This window comes from Columba livia, chromosome 6, assembly GCF_036013475.1.
Source record: "Columba livia isolate bColLiv1 breed racing homer chromosome 6, bColLiv1.pat.W.v2, whole genome shotgun sequence".
Taxonomy (NCBI): Eukaryota; Metazoa; Chordata; class Aves; order Columbiformes; family Columbidae; genus Columba; species Columba livia.
The window spans coordinates 25,536,853-25,562,393 of NC_088607.1; the positions used below are offsets into that span (position 1 = coordinate 25,536,853).

Genomic DNA, 25,541 nt, shown 5'->3' on the forward strand with positions numbered 1-25,541 from the left:
CCCAAGAAGTTTAATCTAACACCTAATTGAAGTTACAGTTGTAGTAAAAAACAAAACCACCAAACCACAATATTTATACCCCTGCACTTCAGAGAGTGATTGTTTTCTTCAGCTGTGCCTAAGTGCTAAGAATAGGCTGGAGCTGCTTTGCACCCAGGCCTCTAAAACTACATTAACTCATAGAAACTGCCTGAAACGTTACCACTTTGTTCTCTCTGTCGTTGTTGCCAAGCCTTGAGAGGTATGTGCTACAAAACATGGTAAGGAACACCCAATTTTACTTTTTTCTAAACCCATCACATTAGGACTGAGATCAACAATGCTCAGCACCAGCAAAGCCTCAGTGTAGAAGCCCACTTTGTAACAGGCCCTCATAAGAAGTCTGGATTCACTGATGCAGTTTGGTTCTGGTGTTCACCTACAAGCAAAGGGCAAATCAGCTGATGTGCTGTAATCTTAAGTCAGACTCCAGGCATCAACCTCCTCAAGAATCTCCGCAGGTTATTCTTATACCAGCCCTTGGATATGCTCAGATTCATGTCTCGTGTGTCCCCACCACTGACCCTGTAAACAAGAGGTCAGTAACAATTGCTGTCAAGTTGGCTGAGGAGAAATCCAGTCAACCTTAAGGACCCATCTCTGGATTGGGTAAAGTCATGCCAGGCGGTAGGTTTGCTTTCTTTCAAGACATCCTGGGAAGTGTTAACATGTGAGTGTAGAAGAATAGAAGATGCTAATGAACTGGGGAATTCAAGCACTGTGCAGCTTTTGAGATTTTTTTTTCTTCAAGTGGGGTAGGAAGTAGAAGACAACCCAGTGAGCTGGCTGTGCCCGCCTTCCGTATGCTCCAACATTTGAAAGGGTCTCATTTTTCAAGTTTGCAGAGCCAAACTAGAGGTGCTTAACTAGCTGCAGAGGGGAGAAAATGAGGTGGGGAAAAGGGGCAGAAAGACAGTAAATTAGCTACTGCACTTAGCTTTCAACAACTTTGCTGCCAGATAACACAACTAGGCCTTTAAGATTCTTTCTCAATAACACAATGATTTTTCTGTGAGGTTTTTAGCCTCCGAGTTTTGGTGGAAGTAGGCTGCAATTTGCCAGGCATAAATCTTAGTTTCATTTTACTGTCTAAGAAATGTGTACATAAAAACTGCATTGAAAAAGATTATCCAAGATACAGGTTTCGTGTTTAGAGATCCACCCATAGATCACAGTTATTCTTTTGTGCTCAAAGGGTTCTCATGTTTTAAAAACTAAATGCCAGTATATATATTAATACATATATACACTGCACTGAAGTGATTTGTAAGTAGTTTTATAACCCTGGATATCAGCATATACGATGGAGTAAGCCACTAGTTAAATGCATCACATGGGTTTATTGCTCTATGCTAACTACTAGAATAGTTCTTCACACAAATTTGAGGGGACAAAGTAGAGACCTGAAATGATTTACCAAATATATCCAACTTCGAAAGTCTTGCTGACAGGCAAGTTCAAGAGACTGAGATCTGTATTAGTGAGCCCTGTAGGATAATTCAGAGACAGTATCTTATCAGTAGGCATGTAATGAATAAACAAGTGCTGTGAGGATTCACAGGCTGATTGTAACTACAGAAAGCTATTGCATGAAATAGAAAATAGTAATACACCAGCATAGTAGGCTTGGAAAGGTCAACTTTTTTTAATAACTGCTCTTCTCTCCAGGTTATGTCATGCAGTTACAAAGTAGTTAGAAAAAAAGCATGAGTTTCTGGGAGGGACTAGTTGTCTCTTAAAAAAAACATTCATATTCATTACATAAATAACATCTGGCACTTCAAGGGGACTCCATTGGACAAAAGCCTTACACTTTAAAAACTGTGCTTGATCCAATATTGTGGTGAGGTCCATTTTGTTGTACTCTAATATGTTTCAAACTTTCAAGACCTCCTGATAACAAAAAAAAAAGAAAAGGCTGTGTGTGTTAAGACAGTGGATTAAGTTTGCAGCAGCATTCTAGCTCCTCTGTACTTTGGCCAATGACTTCTGGGTTCAGTTTCACTGTAGTTCTTCACAGAGGCAATATCTGATTTTCAAAAAGCCTCTGAAAGGAAGAGACTGAAACAGAATTCCAAAAAAACTATGTATGATGGCTTACCAGATTCAGACTTTTTTTTTTTTAAAAAAAGGAAACAACCTATAGTCAGAATAGTTATGTAGATACTGGATTAAAAACATAACTTGAATTGCTTAGTAGTTTCAGCTTACAAAAATATTAGTCTGTCACCTCTACATGTCATGGTGATAGTCAAACTAGCTTGAACAAGCAATAAAAGGCAGTCCTGTAACAGCAGCACAGTTAAACAAAAAAACATTGCCTAAAGAGAATCAGGCCTGAAGCTGTTCTACAAATAAAAATAAAACTCTTGTCAAAGTTAATCCCTGCTGGAGGCCCGATCTTCCTTTGACAATGCCACAGCATTGATCATACAAGGCCTTACTGAAAGTGCCAAAGCCAAAATTACATCATTAAACAAAAGTGCATGAAGTAATAATGAGCCAAGTGCTCATCTAGTACAGTATCTGATCTGAAGTCTGAGAAGCGGCCCAAGTGGCAAGACCACTCTTCTGTATATAAAATGTACCATTTTGTTTTGTAGGCGAAATACCCAGAATGGCCCCCACAAGTGCAGATGAACTGTTATCTTCAGATACATACTTGTATACAACTTCCTAATCCATGGATTTTTATTGTAAAAAAGGCTAGTTCGGACTGAAACTATTTGAGAATAGGATCCACTATTATGTCAGAAGAAAAGAAAATTTTGTGGTTACATGTAAACTTGTGATAAGCTTTCTCAAGAAGAGAGAACATTAACGATGAGAGGGATGGGATACAATAAGGAGCGGTAATGGCCTGTTTATGTAAAGGTCAGGCCAGCCTCATTGTACACTTTGAAGACTTTCTCGATTGCATTGACGTAGGCAGCTGTTCTCAGGTCCAGACCCAGGTTATACTTCATGGCAGTACGCATGATTTGCTGAAACAGAAAAGGTTATGTGTGACTTCCGCAAGTTTCTCCATAGGAACTACACTAGATTTGCTTAGAGGATCTAAATTATAAGAGCTGCTAGACTGGTATCAGAGCTCAGATCCTTTGACGATCAAGTCTAAAATTTCTTGCTTCCACTTACAACTGAGATCTGAAAGAGAAGAAAATCTTTCCCAGTTTACTGTACTGCCTCTTTTCAGGTCTTGGATCCATGTATACCTCAGATACAGGGAGAGACAAGATGTCTCAAGCAGTCTTTGCCCCACTAACTGAAAATACTGTGTAAAGGGTTTAATCTAAAACTGCTGATTACAAAGTAAAGCACTCTAAGGCATGTACCCCAGATCAGTCAGGTACAGGAGGACAACTAAAAAGTTTCTACTTATTACAGCTCCTACTAGAAAATCCTTTCAATTTCATGTATTAGTCTCTAATGTTTACTATAGTCAGTTAGAGCTGGTCATCCCTGCACAGAGCAGAAATACCTCATACAGTGATTTCCATTACCATGAACTGTTTATCTCCTCCTTTAATTACTAAAAAATTCTGTACCACACGTTCAAAAATGTTGCAAAGCCACATAAGTTCTTTTTCCTATAGGTACATTTACTAATGCAATATTTACCCGGGCAGAACGCTCCATTGTATAAGCCAACCCAGAGTGGACAATGTCTTTCTCCGATGCACCCTGAAACAACAGGAAATGAAATCAGAGTTTAATTCAGAACACAAAAAGGTACTAGTCATGTATCGGCGACAATGACACACTGAATTGCCATAATTACTGAAGCTTGCTTGCTCATTTTCTTGTGATGACTGGTGTAAGAAACTAAATTGCCTTCACTGTGTTACCCAAAGAGCTAATTATGGCCAATTCACTTCTGAAACCTCATACATAAGTGCTGGAGTCTTTTATATGCTTAGCTAGATGTATAATGTTAACATTTTTTAATTGATGTAACTACTGTTTTCAGCCTTCAAAACACACAGTACATGTTAAACAAAAAAGCTCTCAAGAGTTAACCTATAGAAACTACTTCCAATTGTTTTGAAGACTGTCAGGTTTTAGGAAGGGTATGGGTCCCCAGTTCACATACTCAACACTGTATTAGTCCTGAGGGACTCCACAATAACTTTGTTCCTATTAAAATTTAAATACACAGAACAACAAGTAACTGAGGTGAACCATCCTAATTCAGACTATCAGCTTCAGTGTTCCATCATCTGACTATTATAACTTCCTAGTAATTTCAGACCTGGCTTCACAAAACACATGCTTTTCCTCAAATACCATTTTGGGATGGATGTAGAAATTATGAGGGCAGTTTCTATGGCTTGTATTTAAAAGATCACAGAAATTCCTTTCAGTCACAGAACCTACCTATCATGCTACTAATTCAGCCTGACACTTATGAAAATGCTAGCATCTTACTGGATCAGGCTAAAGTTTGTTTCTGTCAACTGACAGTGACCCAAGTTCACATGCACTTCCCCGAATTTCTTCCTGAGGAAGGATGGTTTAATGTTTTTCACAACTCACTGGGTTGTCTCCCCCAATCATTTGTCCCACATTCTCTTGAACTTGTGTTAAAAAGCAAACTGACCAACCCTTTTAGCTTCCACACATGCCTTGGGCCTGGTATTCCACATCTTAACTGTCAGCTGTGCCAGGAACCATCCCCATTCTTCATTCTGCTCCTCACTGGTTTTGTTTGACAGCACGTCATCCTCTTTCTCCTTTCCTTCCAGTGCACAATCTATCCATACCTATCGATTTTCACACCACTCATTCTACAGATCACGGTCTCCACCCCAGGACTACTCCAGGACAATAGGACCTAGATTAGTTCATTGTTCCATGTATGAGAAGCTTCCATATTTTTGATTATTCTTGTGATCTTTCTCTGAACTTTCTTCACCTCTACGATGTTTGAAGATAAAGAGACGTAACCTGCATGCAGTATTCAGAAGGCAGACACACTCTGGGTTGATATTATGGCATCATTAGTCAGTCTTATTCTTTTCCCTTCAGAACAATCTTGAACCCTGTATTTGGTTTTTGATTGCAATGGACTTCTCAGTGTATACTTTGCCATTACATCCAGGTCTTCCACGTGAATACAAATGTATGAGCTCACAGCCCATAATTTTATAGGAAATTTTCCCCACTATGTATTGTTACACATTAGATAAAAAGAAATTTCACCTGACATTTTTTTTGCTCATTAATTCAGTTTTAAAAGAACATTCCACAATTCTTCAGTCAGCTCTCATCTATATTACACTTTAGTTACAGAAACAGCATACCAAACTGCCTGTGGTGTGAGATTTTGTTGAAAGCTGTTTGGAAATCCAGGCAACCTATAGCAACAAGATCTCCAAAACAAATTCAGGTCATGTTTGAGGCAGTATTTCCCACTACAAAAGCTCTATAGACTGTGATAGCTAGGGCTCAAAGAATCTACATATTTATCAGGTTAGCCAGCAGAAATACCAAGTATTTCACAGCAAACTAAAACATCGGGAAAAAACACAGGCTTTTGAGTTTTCCTTACTAGCCTGCAAAAGGAATCATGCCCTGCACCCTGCCTGTTAAAAAACAACCAACCAACCAACCCACATGTTTGTCTTAACAATGGAGATAGTCTGTTGCTCTGAAAAACTACCCTACATGAACAGCAACATGCGATCTAGCACTACTTAAAAACACAAAACACATTTGTATTAAAACTTACGCTTTTTAACAATATTGCAGGTATTTTGTATGGGCTCAAGTAAAAGAAAGAAAAAATACCTTATTTCTAGTATTCCTAAGCAGTTCAGATCACTTGCTTGTTTTATTCGTTTGGCCATCAGGCTAACTATGTACTAACGCCTTGCCTGGGGCAAAATCTTCCATGATAGCTACAATGGTAAAACTGGTAAATGGTAAAATTCAGTTATAATACCAGAACGCTGTAACAGTAAAAAAAACCAACAGCAACTACTTACCGATATCCTATCTTGAAATTCTGCTGTAGGCACAACTGGAATAGTTCCACCATGTTTCCCAAATTTTCTTTCCAAGCTTTCCTGGACAGACACTAGAAAGCAAAAAAAGCAGAGGCAAGAGGTAACCGGTAAGGAGAAGAACGTGCTCCCTAATGAAGGAGCTGACCCCAGGACTTCCAGCATTCAGTGGCATAAAATGCAAATTATAGGGGCTGGGGGTGAAAAAGTAATCTTATTTTGTTTGCTAAGAAAAAGGAAAGATGTTGATTTTTTTCTGTTTTTGTAGGTGAATGCCTCTAATATTAGTAGTAATACTGCTATAGTACAGTCACATGGCAAACAGCTGTGGATTTACTGATCCCACTTTGCTAACCGCAGAAAGCTGATAGAGTAATCTGGATTAACTTTCCTAACTTTATAGATAGCATTAAACAAAATATTTCTTGAAGTTAAAGCAATCAATTATCTCCTACTGCACTTTCCATACATACTACTTGTTAAGAAAAAAGCCCATGTGGAATTTTAGATTTTCTTTAGGACGTGAGTAGTGCTCTGGGATTTTGAAATTATACTTACTTCATCTTAATTACTGAAATTTAATTAGTAAGGTTTCCTAAACAACATCACAGAGTATTTCAGATGACACAATACTGAAGTTAAGATAGGGATTTCAATTAGAATTGCCATAACCCTCAACCACTTTAGAAGCACCTTGAAAGGTCTCATTTATGAGGAAAGGTTATGTTAAGAAACATTCAGATGTATGTTTTTTAAGTACAATGCCCCAAGAGTCTCATGTTTTCTACAGAATATTGTTTAAAATGCAGCAATATCCTACAGTTCTTCTCAAGTAAGCTTCCTCTCTCCACATAATCCATATTCTGACCCAGAAATTAGGAAGCACAGAATGACCCTGGAGTGGAGCTGTAGGCCACAAGCAGATTTTTACAGCACTTGTACCAATTATATTATTGCCCTTTATAGAAATCCCCTATTGCTGGACGTGCAGAACAATGTTACCCACCCAAACTTTAGATGTATCTCAAATTCCAAGCATACAGATGAAAGATGTTTATTAAGAAGTAATACATGTTTCAGATAAGTGGTTTGAGTTTGGTATTTACACAAAACTGAGGAAAGTACCTCTTTATGTATTAAAAGCTAACTGAAAAAGTATGTATTTAACTTAAGTCATTAGAGTTGAACATCAGTTAACCTATCAAATATTTCCTGCTCTCCAGTATGCAGCATTTATAGACTTGTGGGAACTTGAGGTGCATTTAAAATAGTTCTATATTCATTTCTCCCACATTTGGTATATGCTAGTCCAATCTATTAATTAAACAGTGAGCAAAAGCACTTACTGAGCAAGTGGTAGTTTGAATCCCTTTCATACTTAAAAGTCAAGCGGCCATAGCTGACGTGGTTCAAGTTTTTCAGCCACTCAAAATAGGATACTGTTACACCACCAGCATTCAGGTAAAGATCCTGCACAGAAATAGTAAATGTCTTGAATTGTGCCCATTTGAGAATGACAACTCTATTGTATTAAGAAAGCATAAATATTATATACAAAGTATTAGTTTAAGCTGCAGTACAGCAGACAATCCAGTTGTTATACTTACATGACAGCACTCAATCTCTTCTGCAGTCCAGAGATTACAGATTTAAGAGGGCTTGACTTTAGAACACATGAAATTCAGGTGTGCCTGATTGACTACTTTCTTTTATTTTAGCACAAGTTTTTAATCAATTAGTGTATTCTTAGGCCATCTCAGTGAGTAAAAGCTGAAGATCGGCTACTCTTTCTAGCAATATCACTTGATCAGGACACTCTCTGGTAGCAGGTTATCATTATACCTGGATAGGTCTTATTCTTTCAAATGATCACCATAGGCAACATTTACTCTCTGCAATATATGATACAAAGATCTGCCAAAGCACCACCCAGGGACACAACGTTTACAAATCGGCCAATGTATTTACTCTGCCGCCTTCCTTTGCTTAGTGGACTATTTAGTTGGGCAAATGTCAGTTAATACTCCAAAACGCAAAACTGCAGATTTAAGAACCAATTGTCAATTGTTCTCTCTTCCAAATCCATAGCCTTCATGTAATAGTTATCTCTGGTCATTTACAGTTGCAGTGAGATCTTTAAGTAATAATTACCCATCTTTAGCAACATTGATACCCATTTCCTAAACATCATTTGTTAAAGACCACTGTAAGAGAATAAATGGCTGTCAATAAATAACATCATGCTACAATTCACAGAAATATTACCCTTGCAATGAAAATCAAAGGTCATAATAGAACCTTACAGGGATAACCATGATATTCCGCTCCAAGAAGATCTTGTCAGCTTCAGGAGTCGTAGGTCCATTGGCACCTTCAGCAATAATCTGAAAGGAATCACAGCAGAGTAACTCAGATGTATGTTTGTTTCTATCTGTGCTAATTATTGAATGTTAGTACTTAAACAGGCCTTCCCTATTTTTCATTTGCATTTGAACTCTCCAGCTTACTTTTGCTTTAACTTTGTGAGCATTGGCCTTAGTCAACTGCTTCTCGCTGGCAGCAGGGATGAGAATGTCGCAGTCTATTTCCAGAATACTGCCGTCAAGTTTCTGTGCCTTAGGGAAGCCCATGATTGTCCCATGTTGCTGTTTGAAGGAAACAAACCGGTGTGTTTTTAGTGTATGCACACTCATTACTTCCTTTCCTTCTTCTAATTTAAAAAAAAAAGAAAGGGAGAAGCAACAGTACTAGAAAGACAGCACATAATGTAATTCCTCTCTTTACTTAGATTAGGCATAAAAAGCAAGCTACAAAGCTTGGATAACAGTTAAAGTTCCTATGATTTGAGACGTAACTGCTCTCTGGCCAAAGATATTGACAACCACCTGGGCTCTGGAGTACTTAAAAAAAATGGTCCCTCTCAAGTCTTAAAATACATAGCATAGTTTTCAAACAACTGAAATGACCCACCAGTCTGCTACTCAAAGGATAAGTTCCATCACATAAGATTTAGAAGTACCATTTGAAAATTCAGTACCACAATGATAGGCTTTGTTTAGTGACAAAATATTTTCATCCTTTTGAAAAAGGAGATGATAAAGACATTCAAATACTCCCTATGTAAAAGAAGACCTACCAACATATCAAATAAGCCCCTTAGAAACTCACGGACTGTCCCCTCAAGACTGCTTCACTCAGAAACTGAAATAAAAAGACCATAACCATTTTCATCATGAATGACGTATTCAAGTCACACTGCCAGACGGTTTCATTTTTTTCAGAAACATCCAATAGGCAAGAAGCAACAAAAGTGCACTTTAAAGTTTAGGATGTCCACACGATTGTCATTTTCAGTCAAGAATCCTTTCAGGAACCTCCTTGCCCTGGTTCCTTGAGACATCTTCCCTAGTTTAGTTGTAAGAAAGAAAAAATAATCACGAATTCTGATTCTGAAACCAAAGTAATTTGCCTGCACACATGCGGAGCCTTGCCAGTTTTCTGAGAGTCAGGTCAAATGGTTAAAAAAGTACCACCTGCATTCATATTTGGGATAAGGAAAAAGCCAGAAGATTCAACATTCTTAAAGCCATTTTCTAAGTACTAATTGCTGTATGATTTAAATATCACAAGTTAACACCAGTCTACAGTCATCATATGTGCTTGCAAAGCTGACCAAAATGAAACTATTTCTTCTCATCTAAGTTTCATACCAGCTTGTAATCTTCTAGTTCCTTTGGGTCGATCCCATCAGGATTCCAGATAGAACCATTAAACTCTCCAACAGCAACACACTTTGCTCCAAAACGATGCAAGTACCTCATAGAATGCAAGCCCACATTGCCAAATCCCTGAAGGTGGAAAAAGAGAAAGGGAAAAGTAGTTAGCCCTTCAACTGAAATGATGATTACTGCTAAAGCTTTTAGAGCTTTGAATAGCTTTAAATAGTTTCTCATCTATTGGCGTGTCTTAGCATTATTACCAACATAGGAACATTGTGTGTATCTATTTTACAACTTGCACTGTCTTAGAGGGATTAATGGATTTCTGTATGACCACTTCAAGGTTTGACTAATATTTGCAAGCCAGGAAATATTCTAAATTACTTTGGATAAGGAAGGCTTACAAGTGTAAAACCAACCCAAAATGCAAAGCATTAACCAAGAATATAATTAATTCTTCACATTAAAGCACACAAACTAGTAGGAAGCTATTTAATTTCTAATACATTTCTTAAGTGGTCCTGTAGAAAGTTAAATAATCTTGCATTTCATTAGCATGTTTTACACACTTATAGGTGTAGAATACCTAATTCCAGCCCATTATTCAACATTCTGGAAGTTAAGGAACACATGGCAGACCAAAAGGTCAAACGATCCTTGTCAGAAGTTTGCAGTAACATTCTATACTAGAAAAAAGTTGAATTTTAAATTCCTGTATAACATATCTCCGATTATATTTAGAATTTTTGTTTATATATTAGAAGTAAGCTTCAGTACAACAGTTCATTATGCTCTAAGTTTCTTTGCAATGCTGTATCTTCGTTTTCCTAGATGAATCTTCAGCTACTCTTTTGGCCGTGTTTCCAGTGTAACTTGTACCTCAGTGCCTGCTGGTGAACCCTCTGTCAGGCATGAAACTGCCAAAGGGCAGGAGGAGGCGTGTGCTGCTGGGCCCCCGCAGGGCAGAGGTGTTGTTTTCAACCCACTTCTTAACTAGAGGACAACTTGGAGGTTACAATTACTCTGCTATTTCTAACCACCAGTGCAGTGGTACTAACAACAACAAAATCATGCTTCAAATTCTCCATTTAACATACTCTTCAAAGCTGAACAGAACAAGTTATTTATTTGAACTGTTAAGAATGGTAACCTATATTACCAAATACCAAGCCCCTTCAAAATTCAACTACACCAATCCTGAAGTCTTACGAACATGGAAAACATACATTCAACTCCACAATTCAGGATAAGTTATTGGTTTCTACTTTTCAAACTGCTCATTCCACAGTGGAACAAGAACATAACTGCCAATCCCCTCTCTCCCTAAATTATTTATTACAAAACAGTGCAACAAATTTTGTGTAAGCAGACACAGTGTCATGGCTCATTGAAAAGTGTGCAATGCCTTTAAGAACTCCTGTATTAGTATTTCACTTTGCTCTTTGCAACCTATGGTTATAAAGGCTGGAGATTTGGCTTTCTGCCTGTGGAGTGCAATCAAAAGTTCAGTTTTTAAGAGTCCAAAATAAAGGGCAGCTATGTTGCTTGAAAAGTGTTTCTAAAGTTTGAGAGTAAAGGTTAACTTGGAAGTCGTAAAACCCTAACAGGATTTATTGCTACAACCCTTTTTAAAAGTAGCTTTACTGGAAGTTTACTGCTTTTTCCCTGCAGTTGAAAGAAAAAAGTTACCTGAACGGCAAATGTTTTATCCCCAAATCCAGGAGTCATTCCTAATATACTCATATACGATGCTTCATTGATGAAATTTTCAATTCCATGGAAGAGACCACGACCAGTTGCAGATATACGCCCATGGATCCCACCCTGGCTGATGGGTTTACCAGTTACACATGCATGTGCATTAATATCCTGTAAAATAGTAAAGGACACGTGAGCTACGGAATTGACCAAAGAACAGCTGTAGTAAGAAGTTTTGTACACTTTAGAGATAAGGGAAACAAGGAATCATGAAAATCAGAACATTATACATTTTATATACATTCAGTTTGTAAAGATGATTTCCCTCCTGAGCTTGTGTGAACAGCTTCTCAGAACTACTCCAGTAGATGATGGAAAAGTTTTGCAATACATTATTAGACAAGCTCTGTAAATTTTTTGTTGCATTTAAGTGTATATGTGAACTTCAGTCTGTGGCTAATTAAATATGGTGACATCTCTGCTGCACTGTTAGCAAAGACCAGGCCTTTGATGAATGAAAAAGCTTTGAGAGGTGTGTTTCTCAAAATTAGCTCCTATTACAGCCATAATTTCCATCATTATTCTTGACATTTTTATCTTTTAAAGGGACTAGACATATCCTTGGACTGTTCACAGCTAAAGCTGTTTAATTATCTTTAAAAAGTGTTCAATGCTCTTTTATACCAAATCCAGTTATTTAGAAACAACAATACAGGCCTAAATACCTTCCTGTTGTCAGAATACAGTGATGTTTGATCTCAGAGGAAAGTCTACAGTACAAAGGTCATATGGGAAAAGTTAGGCAAGTATTTACGACATTTATTCAGAAAAGCAATATATACAATGTAGCCTCTATCATTAGTTTAGTGGTAATAAAATTAAATTTTCCATATGCTAGACAGCTAGCTAAAATAGACTATTTAAAACCAGAGTTAATTTTTCAAATTGAAATTAATAATTTGAAAAAACATCTTCCAAATGAGACGCTGTTTGGGCGCCCCTCTTCTGCCACCCCTGGTTCCCACACCCTGGGAGCACAGTCACACAGTGGCTTGGCATCCAACACAAGTGAAAGAGTAGGGCTGAAAGGGGATCCACTGAAAAGAGTCTGCCAGCAGCCGGATGGGTTTCTGTTCCATCAACCACACATTCACTGGGAGGCTCCGTTCCCTCCATCACTTGTGCCAAATGCATTTGCATGCCTGTGGCGTGAGTGCAGGATGCTTGATGAGAGGAAGGAAAGGAGCAGCCAAAATTGAGCAGAGGCAGAATGGCAGGAGATGACTAGAGCCACAATGGAAACAAAAACGATTTATTATTTGAAAATTATAGTGAGTTAACAATGTAAAGCCAAAGATAATCCCTCTTTAAAAACAATAAAAGTGATGCTCGGCTTGCCACAAAATTCCGAAGTCAGTTTCCCAAAATGTAGCTGCGTTGCTCTCATTCAGCCGTGTGCTCCCTCTGCTGGCACACCGACTATGCACAAGAAGTGTGCTGTTGGGCCAGGAACAACTTGGCCCTGAATTCTGATGTATTTTTAGGTTTTCACTGTGTTTGAGATTGAAACCACATTTTAGTCTTCATGCATTCACAAAGGAAATATGTTTTACTAATAAAGAAATACACCCTCCAATCATACATGAGAATGTATTTATTGAAGTCCCTTCACATGTCCCAGAAGTCAGTTGGATGTGTGAGGAAGTACAGAAGAATGAAAAGGATTAATTTAATAAAAAGCTTCAGCCATAGATAATTTAGTGATCCAGAAACTTAAGATGGATTTTCTGGAACAGTTAACACAGTAGTTATTAAAGACTTGCGTGGTTTGGCAAGAAAACAGAGCATGAGGTGAGGGCAGGTCTCGGTCTTCTTGAAGCCACCACAGTCGACGTCAAAATGTTAAAATCTCTGGTTTTAAGTCAATCAAAAGATGTTTAACACATCTTGGGAAAAACAAAAAGTCTACAGTTTCAAGAAGCTTGTAAAATGGCTTACAGCTAGCATTAAAGGCTCCTATATTAGTAATAATAATCTGTGAACATAGCTGGCAAAGTTCAGACACTGAACTTTTGCTTGTTTCTTAACTCCTTTCCACACCGCAATAATATTCTCCTTGTTTGTCCTGTCTCCTGGCTCTGCATCTCAGGTTTTGAGCAGACTTGCCCCATCTGTTTGTATCTGCTGCTTAGCTTTCCTTTCCACTTCAAGCTCCCTGAACACATCTGTGTGCAACCACACTGACTCATCAGGTCTGTAGATCTCACCCAAGAGTTATCTTTCCACTTAGTTGCATGTTGTCCCCTGCACAGCTTCCATCTGTTTTCCAAACTACAGTGAGCTTCAGTTTTGCTCAATGGTCATTTTCTCCTCCTAGCTTCCTTCCCTCCTTCCCCCATGGTCACTTTTGTATATCTGGTAGTTCCTTAATCATCTTTGGTTTTGTTCTTGGTGTCTCAACCAGATAGTTATCTGAAGCATCTTCCTCTACAAACAGTTTTTGATACATTACTCCACTTTTTGCAGCCTTGTCAGAGTTCTCACCTTCCTTCTCTACACCTGGTCATTCTCCACAATAGCTCCTGAGCTCCACTACAGCTACTGTTCTCTCTTCCATGTACAAACTAGCAACCCAGCAGAATCAAGTAAACTGTTGTGACTGGGAAGCAAGTTGCCACTCTGCATGTTGAAGTCTTTTGGGAGTCATAAGTTTGGCTTTTTATCAGGTTTGAAGTTTTAGATAAAATATTGGCATTTACATATGTGAATAACAAAAAGCAAGTAATGTTTTACACTCTTACCCCCATCTAACACACAGCTCTGTGTAAAAGTGATTAAACTTGACTAATCACCATGCCACAGTCTATTCCTCGAGCATTCTTTTTTTTTACTCCCATAAGATACTTCAGACTGTATGTCAGATCTAGAATAAGCTGTGTGCTCCCATCCTCCTATTGAAGGCATCAGACAAGCACAAGACGAGCATTCTGTCAAGAGACTTTATCAAGAAAGCCAGGCACATCTTGAACAGACACGCCAGAGAGAAATGCGTGTTGGGTGGCTCTGATGCTTCATTACGGGGGTGTACACCCTGCTCTGTTTCTCAGGAGCTGTTGGAAGGGACTGCAGAAACTGAAAGGAAATGTCTTTTCAATTCAAAAGGAGCTGAATAGGCAAATGTGCTCAGCATATCAACACACTAATACAAAGGTACAGCAAGACTCCTTAGCAAAGTATGACATGCTGGAGTAGCAGAAACAATGTCTGAAAGAGAAGCTAGAAAGCTTGGGTAGCAGGGACAGTAAAGCCTTAAGAAATAAGTTGTCCACAATACATTTTTCTTTTGTCCAGCCTGTCAAAAGTATACAACAAAAGTGTTTGGTCAACAGACATGTTTTTGGTACAGTCAAAACCAAGAAAGCTTTTCTACTTCAAAGTCTCTGTCCAAAACTTACATAGTGTCCTATGGTACTGGCATAGGTGTCGGCAATCCAGGACATCTCCCTCTCCCCTGTGCTCATATCAGGAGCAGGCACATCAACACCAGGTCCTGATGACAACAGTGAAAACAGCTTTTAAGGATTGAACATTAACAGTTATCTTCAACCATTATTCCCTTGGGAACTGTGCAGGGCTTGACAGAGAGTAACTGTTTTCCTGTTTAATCCTCAGTTTATTATGCAATCAACAGATTCTTCTGGATTGAATTCTGGTTTAGATGCCATATCATGCATTTGTACGATACTGTCAAAACCTCCAACCTTTCACACAAACCATTCAGTAAAATTAAGGTCAGTTTGTCAACAAAAAGTCAATGTATCAAAAGCTTTTTTTTTTAATGATCATTGCTGTAGCAGGAAGCGCACTATTTAGGTATAATTTACATATACCTTCATGGGTGGCTTTTTTTTATTTTGCATTAGAATTTCCTTTTTATTCCTGGGTGAGTTTAAAAATTGACAATAGGCTGTTCCTAGTCATTGCACTGTAGCACATGCATTTGTTCTTACCCTTCACTTCAAGAAAGACATTTCATCTTTCTCGACAAAATAAACCTTTGAAAGAACTTTCACACATCTGTTGTAATAAAAGTAAATTATCTCTGTTTTTTCTAGATAACTAAAAATAGCATTTGCCCAATCTATTTAGGATCAGAGGGGCTTGCTCAGCAAGATTTTAAATGCAACTCTGCCTCTACTAGTTGGTTTTTTTCCCCCCCCAAGTATTTTTAAAAGGTTTATGAAAGCTGCATAGCACCAACTATAGAGCCAAAAAGAAAGACAAATTTAATCAAGCTGTTTAAATTGTCACTGAACTAACAATCACTATAGCTGGCATAGTGAATAGTATTCCCCTAGTCACATGTAACATCAATAACTGTGTTTACACAGAAGCTTAATTTAGATGAGAAACACTCTGGCTGAAAGAGCAGATGACAAACACTCTGGCTGAAGAGCAAGAAATTGCAGATAAATGGATATATATTCCCAGGGGCTGTTAAGACATCAGGAGTACGTGACAGGCCTTTCACTAGCTCCAGGCCTTATTATTCAGTTGAATAAAAACCTTCTCCAAGTAAATACCCTCCACTTAATTACAAGATGAGCTAATAACATTCAGCTTTCTGCAGAGGAGACTCCCAGAAAGCAACTCCAGGCAGCAAGTGATCAGAACAACCCTGGGCTGAGAGTCTGACTGGAACACCTACTAATGTTACAGAGGCTGCAGTTCTGTTTCAACAGGCACCTGTGCTGCTTGCCTACGCTGCTCATGCAGCCTGTGCTTGCCATGGCTGAAGCCATCAACTTTTTCTGGGGTGGATCCTCTGTTTCCTTCCTCTGTTTCCTCAGATATCTGCCAAGAGCCTCAACTGAGACTACAGGAAACATTAACAGTGAAGAACTTGGTACTGAGGTTAAAAATTGCACCAAACTTAGTCACAATTTTTTAATCTACCTCCAAGAGAAATGTGATTCACTCTGGATCCTGTGAGCTCAGCTTTTGTGGCTTTTCATAGCAGAAAAAAATTAAGACACAGTTCCTTTTAAAATGCACTAAGATGCAACAACTCGATTCTTTGTGCCTCTCTGCTGAAAGTTCTTGCCCAAATTATTTAAAGCTCTCAAAAATATGGTTATTTAAGGATACTATCTAGTGGATGCTGCCAATGCACATTAAATCAGATTCCTGAATTTTAATAGTAAAATAGCACAACATACCAATAAAGCCCTTTTTTGCCAGCTCCATGGTAAACCTTCTTGTGATCTTTTCTAATTCATTGTCCTATAGAAAAAAATGCAATAAATATCACAAGACATCATTAGTGCTTATTAGTATTTGCTAAAACTTACGCCCAAAGAGAAACAGACGCCCTTTTCTTTTAAAAGAAAGGATGACTCATTTATTTATATAATTTATATGCCACACCCTAACAGACCCTTGGTACTCAGGCATCACAAGAAAATATTTAGTGTTCTTTCTGTACATTCTGTTTCACAAGAAGTTACAAGTGTGGCACAGGAAGAACCACCTGTACTTGTGGCAGAGATTTACAGCAAACAAATCTGATATCCTACATGAGCTCTTTATCACCAGCAGCAGCAACAGTCAATAGTTGTTCTACTGTGTAATAAGCACAGTAGAACGACTTCACACAAATCCATATAAGCTATTTAAGCTTAGAATACATGTTATGTATTCTAGTATGCCTTTCTGTACAAGGTATTTTAATTAGGGCAAGAAGGCAAGCCTGCAGTAAACTTTTTATAAGCCAAGTTAGTTATTATTCACACTGGAACATTGCATACAAAGGTTAATGCACCATAAAACTAGTTGTCAAAATAAACAAAAAGGTTAATTTCTTTTCTGAAAGTAATTTAATTTAAGCCTTGATTAAACAGTTTCAACTTTAAAAAAATTCAGGCTCCAAATTATTTGTAGTCTTCTGACTTTAAGAATAAAAGTAATTAATAATTGAAGTATTGTACCTCCGAAAGACACAGCTTTTAAAAATTCTTTTCCTATCTATTGCATGCAAAAGCTAAATTCTGCCTTTACAGAGGCAGAAGTGGCAGGAAGTTTTAAGTGGTCAAAAATGGCCTTAGAAGAGCTTTTTTAACTGGCTGGCTTCAGTACTTCAGGTAAGCGAATTTTCATCTATGATTAAGCTTACTGTGTAGTTCTTGGGATTGATCTTGACACCAGCCTTTGCCCCACCAAATGGCACATCTACAAGAACGCAAAGGAAAACCATTTTACTTTTTCAACAATAAAGGCAGAACGCATCAGTAATATGTGTGAGGAATTATATCTTTGATTTTAGCAGTGAATTTGGTTTTGCCACATTTAGGGCTTCACAAGCATAAGCTATAATCTCATCTAGGTACTCCTATAGAAATGGGAAATCTTCAAGGGCGCTTGAAAATGGTCTTTGAAACTCAGAAGATCATGATTTAAATATTCTATGCTTCAAGCTCTTGAACTTGGCATTTGTAGAAACAATGAGTTTTACAGTTTATATTTTACTGGTTTAGCGCAAGAATTTTACTTTAGAAGTCTTAAGTAAAGTGTTTCTATATACATTAAGAAGTATTTCATTTTCTTACACATAATATGCAGATTCTCTCTAAACTCCCCTACAATTTAGTAGCTGTATATGAGTTACATGTCTTTAGGACCCACGTAAAGGAATTTATCCTTCTCTCTCCACAGCTCCTCTGCCTGAATCCTTCACAGCCTCCATTTGTTTCCCCTAAAATTAGTCCCCTCCTAATCCAGGTTTGTTATCCTTTGATTTGAGTTAAAGACCAGTACTTTTACAGGAGGCAGTAACAAGCAGAATTTGGACTTTTCAAATGAAAATGTAACTTTATTCAAGTATCTATGGTAACAACAGAGGGGAATACATATTATTATTTTGGTCACTATATATTTCTTCCCATCTTGCTAAGATTTTAGTCAGAGATTAATGTCTAAAACTTAATTTAATCCTTTAGATGTTTTTCTGTAGATTACATCAGTACTGATTGAAATTAAACATTGAATCCTTGCTTGAAAAATTATCACTTACCAACCACAGCACATTTGTATGTCATTAGAGATGCTAAGGCTTTCACTTCATCCACACTAACATCCAAACTATAACGAATACCTGAAAATGACAAATGAGAAAAAAGGAATGAACTGAACAACTTCGGAGGTATTTATAAACTGGGAAGGTTACTCCTAGACTAGCCATCTATAACATGCAAGTATGTAATTTATCAACTTATTTGCATTAAGGCTTAAAGAACAATCCCCAATCTCCTACTTAAATAACTGTCTTCTACTTAGTAGAAATTCAAGACTTCAACAATTCTCTGTCAAGTAGTTTAACAGCAGCACTCAACCTTGGAACAAAAGTGAATATTACTTGGGAGGAAAATGAGCCAAGCTGATAGATAACTCAGTTTTCAGGAGGCTGATAGAGCTCATCAGCATCCCATAAGATCTTTGGTTTTGGACTTGTATATACAAGATGAACTTTCTTTGTGAACCTAATCTACCAGGTTATAATCAGGATTTCTTTGCTAGAGTAACGCAAGCTCCTGTTAAGCTATGAGCCTTGCAATACATTGCCTGTGGTACAGCAAAACCATATGCAGTTTCAGAGCTCTGGCTGCTAGGCACAGCCACGTAACAGAAAGAATCAAGCCACTCCGCTAATTTAAATTAGTTCAAAACATTTTGATGGAGTAACTCTACCCCAGTAAGCTTGTGTGACCAGGCCACCATCCCACACCCATGTGTAAGTCAGCCCACACCTGCATTCCCTGCTCTGAGTCATTCAGCAGAACTGCCAGGGTGTTCTGACACAGTCCAGCTGCAAATTCAAATTGTTGTGGTCCAATAGCTCCTTGTATGCAAAACAGGTGATTGCAGTCATTGAGGCAGTTCAAAACTCAATGGAAAATGATTACACAAAGGTAGGAAGATGTGTCACCTGCCTCACTCTTACCAGTCTTCTAAAAAGGGGTTGTAGCTCTCCAATAAAGTGATTGAACTCAAAGTTAAAATCCATGTATTCTGGAGGCAGTCGCAGAGTAGAAAACATTTAACCATACTGTCAGGGCACATATACAGAACTACAGAAGGCTAAACATGATGTTTAAGATCACAGTGCCCAAAGTCATGTGGCCACATTAAAGAAAAACCTACAGCTATTTGTTAGCTTCTACCTAAGCTTCTCCTACATCACTAAGCACATAACAGATCCATGAAGAACTTAGTATCCCCACCTCTACTCCTCAAATCCTTGTGCCAAGTTGCACACTGGTTTGTAGCAGGCACAGAGTGTCCTTTAGATGCTAGGACAAGGCACCACAAATTTCCTATTATGTAAAGAGAAGACCATATTCAGGTCCTCAGAAGTGAGAAAAGGCCAGCATCCATTATCCAAACTGAAGCACTGTGCTGCTGTGAAAGCCATTTCTGAATGTTCTGGAAACAATCCCAGTTTCAAAGGAACTGAGTGCTGCTCAAATAAAGCTGAGGGCCAAGTGCTGCTTTCTCATGCGAGCTCAATCAGTAAAAGAAAGCACCATGCCTCTCAAGAACAGAATTTCAATTTAGTGTGTATATGGGGGAAGGGTGGTCTCCAAAAGCAAACTAGTTTCTGACCTAGGTAGCTGTACAGTGTTCATGTCTGGGCTTTCAAGAGCCTTCTCACAGGAAGTAATATTTCAAATTTCAGTAGAATCTACCACAGGCCAACAGACCAGTCAAAGTTACATGGTATAATACATGCTTTTTAAACTCTTCTTATTTTGATCTTTTCAGAGGAGTGGTTATCCTCAATCAAGCCTGGAGAAAGAACAAACACCACCTATGGCACTGACTGTCCTGCCTGGGGACACTGTTCCCTCTTGGTCAAGCAGGTACTCTGGGACACGTCTCATTTGAGCATTGCTCAAGCCAGACGAGTCTGAAGCCCTGATCTATGCTGGGCTAAAATGGACTCTGCCCCTCCACCCCCAGCTGGACTAGGTCACTGTGTATTTACTCAACCCATATATTTATTCAAATTTCAAGTTGCACACACAAAGGAGTTTTGCTATAACTGTAGTCCTGCAGGCACACAAAATGTTTATTGTTATATGGAAAGCAGCGGTGGGCTAAAAATTTTGCTATAGTTATTTCATAGGGTTTTAACAGAGAAGCAAAATACAAAAGGAGAGAGCAGCCTCTTCTGCACATCATATGGAAGACGGGATCTGAAAAGGTGAACAAGCAGCAGTTTAACTAAAAAGCTCAAACACATGCAAAACAGTTACCTTTTCAGTTTCCTTGTATTACAGTCAAGGGTTAGAATAAACTTTACTGTAATAAATATTAAACTTTCATACCAAGGGAACTAGGGAAAAAGCCCCAAGACTAACAAAGTACTGAAAGGTTTTCAGCTGAGCTGCCTATTTGTCACCCATGTACACAGAGGAAAAACTTTCAGACTTGAGGCTGAAACTGTCCTTTTCTGGACAACTTCATGGTTTTGATTTGGCTTCTTTTCTAGCCTTTTAAGCAGCTTTACTTAAAATGGCTTGTCTGCTGGCTTTGTCTTCTTAAGTGGGAGACTAGTCAATCATGAGAGTTGTGCTGACTTCACTGGCTGTCTTGTTCCAGTTTATCTGCTAAAAATGTTCATTACAGTGTCAGGCATAGCTCAAGGTGTGCACTTCCGGCTCCCTGGCACGTGTGATGATTTTTTCCCTCCTGTGGCATGAGTGGACAACATTTAAGTTGTGCTAACATTTCATTCCTTTACACAATTTGGCCAGTTACCATTTTCCAGGAACTGTAATGACTCTCCAGGGGGCCTGTCTCTGGACAGGGAAGTTCTTTGTGCTCAGCAGTCAGGGCTGATGAGAAGCAGGCATCTGAGAATGCTGTACATTTCAGCTGCAAGGGGATGCACAAAGATAAAAGACTTAATCTCTATTCTATTTGGATGTCAGTGAAATTTAGTTTGACAGCTTCCGAATTTGGCAGGAGGAGAGTATTGCCATGCATTTTTATGGCTCTTTTGGCAGTGTTACTATGCATTAAATAGCCTGAGTCTAAAAATGGACTGTATACACAGATAAAATACTGGGTTTGGTTTTTGTTTTTGTTTTTTTTTTTTTTTAAAAGATTCTTAATACAGAAGCAAATGAAAGCCACAGCTACACAGCAAGATTGTAATTTTTTTTAAACCCTGGCAAGTCCCACGCATTAAGTCTCTGGAAACTTGTGACTTTTACAGCAAACTAGCTACAAAAAGAGTCTGAAGAAAGCCTCAAGTTACAGTGTGACTCACTGCTATGGAAAATACTTTTCACTGGAAACCATACAAATTCTTGTTCTAGTTGAGAATTCTCTTTCCTTGCCACACCCCAGAAGTTAAACAGTATGCTGAGAGAGACTTTGTTTTTCTATGCACAAGATCTTCTAGAAGAGGAAATGTTTTCATTTTAATGTTGTTGCATTACTGGCCACTATAAAGAGAAGGCTTCATCATCACACTGCTGTGCCTACACTTTTAAAACTTCCTTTTTATGATCTGTATTTTGGAGATATTACACTTCACCCTCTTGCACTGAGCCCAATAATTGTTTTAGCCAAAGTAAAATTTGCTCATGATTTAAACTTCGCTTCTTAGACAGATGTTACGGATTAAGGTTCACTTTTCCAAATGGAGGTAACAAAGCACTCGAACTACAGCATTTTTTAAATAAGTGTTGAAGTTGTAATTAGCCATAAGACTGTATTTTGGATTCTGCAACAACAGCTGTCAGTTACCATTTTAACCAGCAATTTTTTACTAAGGAGTGCACTAATGGGCAGTTCAAAGACAATTTGCTATACATCCTACTAGATTTTACATTGTACAGATTGCAATACGTTCTATGATGTTCAGTGTGTTTTATTATGCTTCCTTAGAAAACATGGTGTACAGAACCACCGACTTTTCAAGGATGATTCCTGCCTTTCTAGTATGCCTAAAAATCTACATGTAGGAAAGTTAATTATTTCTTGATTTTCTAGTGCAGTGATCTAACGTGACAGTATCTACGTATATTCTCACTACTGGTGAGCGTAAAATATTCAAAGGCAAGTCTCAAAACTACACAATTGCCATAGTAACACTTCAGAGCAAAACATTTGGTAAACTACTCCTCCTGCACTAAGTATCTTGCAAATCTTAGCAAGTCTCTCAAGTTCCTCAGAACCTGGAACAGATTTGTGTCTCAGTCTGAATTATTAATATCTGACTGAGGCTTCTGTCCTGCTTTGACTACACTGTTTTCTTCTAGTTATGATCATCTTTTGACCTTCAAAACTAATTTGGGTCCTTTACAGATGACAGTTCTTGTTATGATGGTGCATTTGTTCTACTCACCTCTATTTGCAAAATACCTGCTCAACAGAACAAGTGTTTCAGGGCAGCAGCTTACCCTACAGTATCCATATATCACTCAGCAAAACAGATTTTATTATCTCATTGGCAACTTTTTAGACTGACTACAACCATAATAATCTCCCACTCAGCAACACTGGATTCTGCAGTGGCTTCATGGGTTAACAGCTTTCCTGAGCCTGTCCAAAGGCTGACATTACATCCAGAGTCTAAAGGAGCTTCAGTAAAGATGCTCACCTTGTTCAAACTATTCTGCAAAATCCCCAAACAAAATACATAAATCAGCTCCGGCATTTACTGTAATGCTTTAGTTCCTTCATGTTTTACCTCTGGATTATGTATAACATTTTCCTTTAGATGAAATTTGGGAAGTAAGCAGGTGAGACTGCTAATACTACCAAACTCTACATCATCATTGACACCTAACACAGTAGGAACCAATATTCCAAGCAATCCTTAGGCTCTTTCAGATTGAGTACATTTTCCTAAATGCAGAAAAACAATCCAGCCTTTCCCTATTAAGGAAACTGTTTATCCTTGTTTAACCATTTGGAAAGTGTGGTAAACAGCAAAATGACAAATTTGTAATTATTGAAGATGAAGAAATGCCAGAAAAATCTAACAAAGCAAGATGAGTAATTTAGTGCTGGAAAACATGAACATTCCTAAATTCAATTCACTAACTGCCAAGAGAGGAGATAAAATTCTTTCTCTTTCCACACAGTATTAGCCAGCTATAACCTGGGGCAGGAAAGAGAATCCCCTACAGACATCCCACCATTCTTATTTAACCAGAAGTATCTGTTCAGTGACCAATAAGGTACTTAACCAGGCAGAATACTTCAGCAAACCACTTCTTGTATACTTTTAATAAGCTGTACGTATACTTGAAACATACTTAAAACACATACAAATAAATGTTTATTTCATTCCATGAAGAGAGAAGCTAAGAATATTCTCTATTAAAAAAAAGTGTGGTGCATTAGTAAGATCTTGTGTTTTAAATGTAAACATGGCAAATTTAGTATACCACCAAGCAAGTACATATTACCCTGAATTCATGCACTTAGAATATGGCTATGAAGTAGAGTCTCACCTATAGAACTATCTCAGCCCTACCTAAAGGAGTAGGTTGTTCCCTACACTGCACTCAACACTGTAGTAACAAGGACTGGTACAGAGATGCAGTACTCTTCTGCCATGCAGATATTAATACCATGCACATGGGCGTGTGCAGAGGGTGGAAATAACACACACATTGGCCCTGACTAGTCTAAATGCCACAGGAGCCACAAAACAATAAGCCACCATACTGCTGACACAAAGCAGGCAAATTCCTTGCTTTGCCTATGAGTTTATTTCCTGATGAAAAGGAGCTGTTGCAATTCATGTAACAAAGAATACCTGCTAGGACAACCCAGAGAACAGGAGGGAGGCTATCATGCAAGAGATTCCCCTCCTCACTCCCTCCAACACATGTTTATCCAGAAAGCCCGATGCTGAGAGAGGTATGATCTCTCTATAAATAGACAAGGAGCCAACAGCAGCAAGGGAAAACAACTATTTAAGATCAAGGACAAAGCTGGCTACTGCACAAACAATATGAGCTGATTACATGAAAGAGCTGAGACTGAAAAGATTCATAGCCAGAAGAGCAAGGCACAGCCTCCTGCAAGAATATCAGAGGTAAAAACACTGAAACATATATGGTTCATTGAGAATCACAACTAGCTTATTAGAGGACAACAAAAGCACAGGACACCCATTCTTTGTCCTGTTTTTTCAATTTGCAATTTAAATACATATCCACTGTTGTACAAATTGTAAAGTTAGGTATGCTCTACAAGAAAATGGAAACCTATGAAAATAAAGCGCTCATGTAAGCTTTAGCTGCAACACTGCAAGTGTTGTTATCACAAGCTAATTATCTTTTTTTTTGGTAAAACTTGCCTGTTCCTTTGAAGTCAGATCAGTTTCCATGGTTTATTTCAGGTTACAAATGATCTATGTTAAAGGTCCATTGTCCCTTGGGTACATTCCATGTCTTACTCTCTAGGACCCCTGGGTCAAAGACACAACCTCAGAACTTTCATGCATGCATGACTTGAAAAAGCAAAGCCACCAACGCAATCTCAGGATCAAGAGAGCTCTGCTGATGTGAAAATACCATACAGCACTACTTCTTACTTCCCCCTCTTACAAAGGGAAATAAACAATGTCACAGTAGCCAAGACAACATATGAGGTTGTACTTGCCAAACTCTTGTATGTAAAGCTTCTCCTCTTGCAAGTCAGGTTACTATCACGATGTACATATAGTGATTTAGACAAAGGAATGTGTGCAACAGAGGCTATTTGTTGACTGGGCACTGAGATAATCATCGGCCTTAGACCTCTGCAACTGGAAAATGGCAGCAAGGATAGCATGAATGAATGTCACCATTGGCAGTAAGAAGCTCTTTAATGTGACCTCCTAAGTCATGTCAGGAGGATGAATCCTGATAGGCAGAAGAAAAGCAGTCAAAACCAGAGACAGAGGTTTTGTAACACAGAATAGTTCCTTTCACTAACTAGCCAAAGCAGCACCATGCAGGAAATCAGATTCATTCACCTTCAAGTCAACTGAGCAAATGAAGTTAAGAATCATCTG

General features: G+C 38.3%; 1 protein-coding gene across 1 annotated transcript in view; it reads right to left on the reverse strand.

The window, feature by feature from the left end:
- Window positions 1–1,660: 1,660 nt before the first annotated feature.
- Window positions 1,661–25,541, reverse strand: part of LOC102097566 (glutamate dehydrogenase 1, mitochondrial) — a 29,403-nt gene continuing 5,522 nt past the window's right edge. The window contains exons 2-13 of the mRNA XM_065067600.1: window positions 18,531–18,611; window positions 17,634–17,689; window positions 16,681–16,744; window positions 14,917–15,011; window positions 11,453–11,632; window positions 9,755–9,892; window positions 8,552–8,689; window positions 8,348–8,428; window positions 7,391–7,514; window positions 6,027–6,118; window positions 3,661–3,723; window positions 1,661–3,023 (exon numbers count right to left, since the gene is read on the reverse strand). Of these exons, the coding sequence (XP_064923672.1) occupies window positions 2,904–3,023; window positions 3,661–3,723; window positions 6,027–6,118; window positions 7,391–7,514; window positions 8,348–8,428; window positions 8,552–8,689; window positions 9,755–9,892; window positions 11,453–11,632; window positions 14,917–15,011; window positions 16,681–16,744; window positions 17,634–17,689; window positions 18,531–18,611 (1,232 nt within the window). The 3' untranslated portion in view covers window positions 1,661–2,903. The remainder of the gene's footprint in view (window positions 3,024–3,660; window positions 3,724–6,026; window positions 6,119–7,390; window positions 7,515–8,347; window positions 8,429–8,551; window positions 8,690–9,754; window positions 9,893–11,452; window positions 11,633–14,916; window positions 15,012–16,680; window positions 16,745–17,633; window positions 17,690–18,530; window positions 18,612–25,541) is intronic.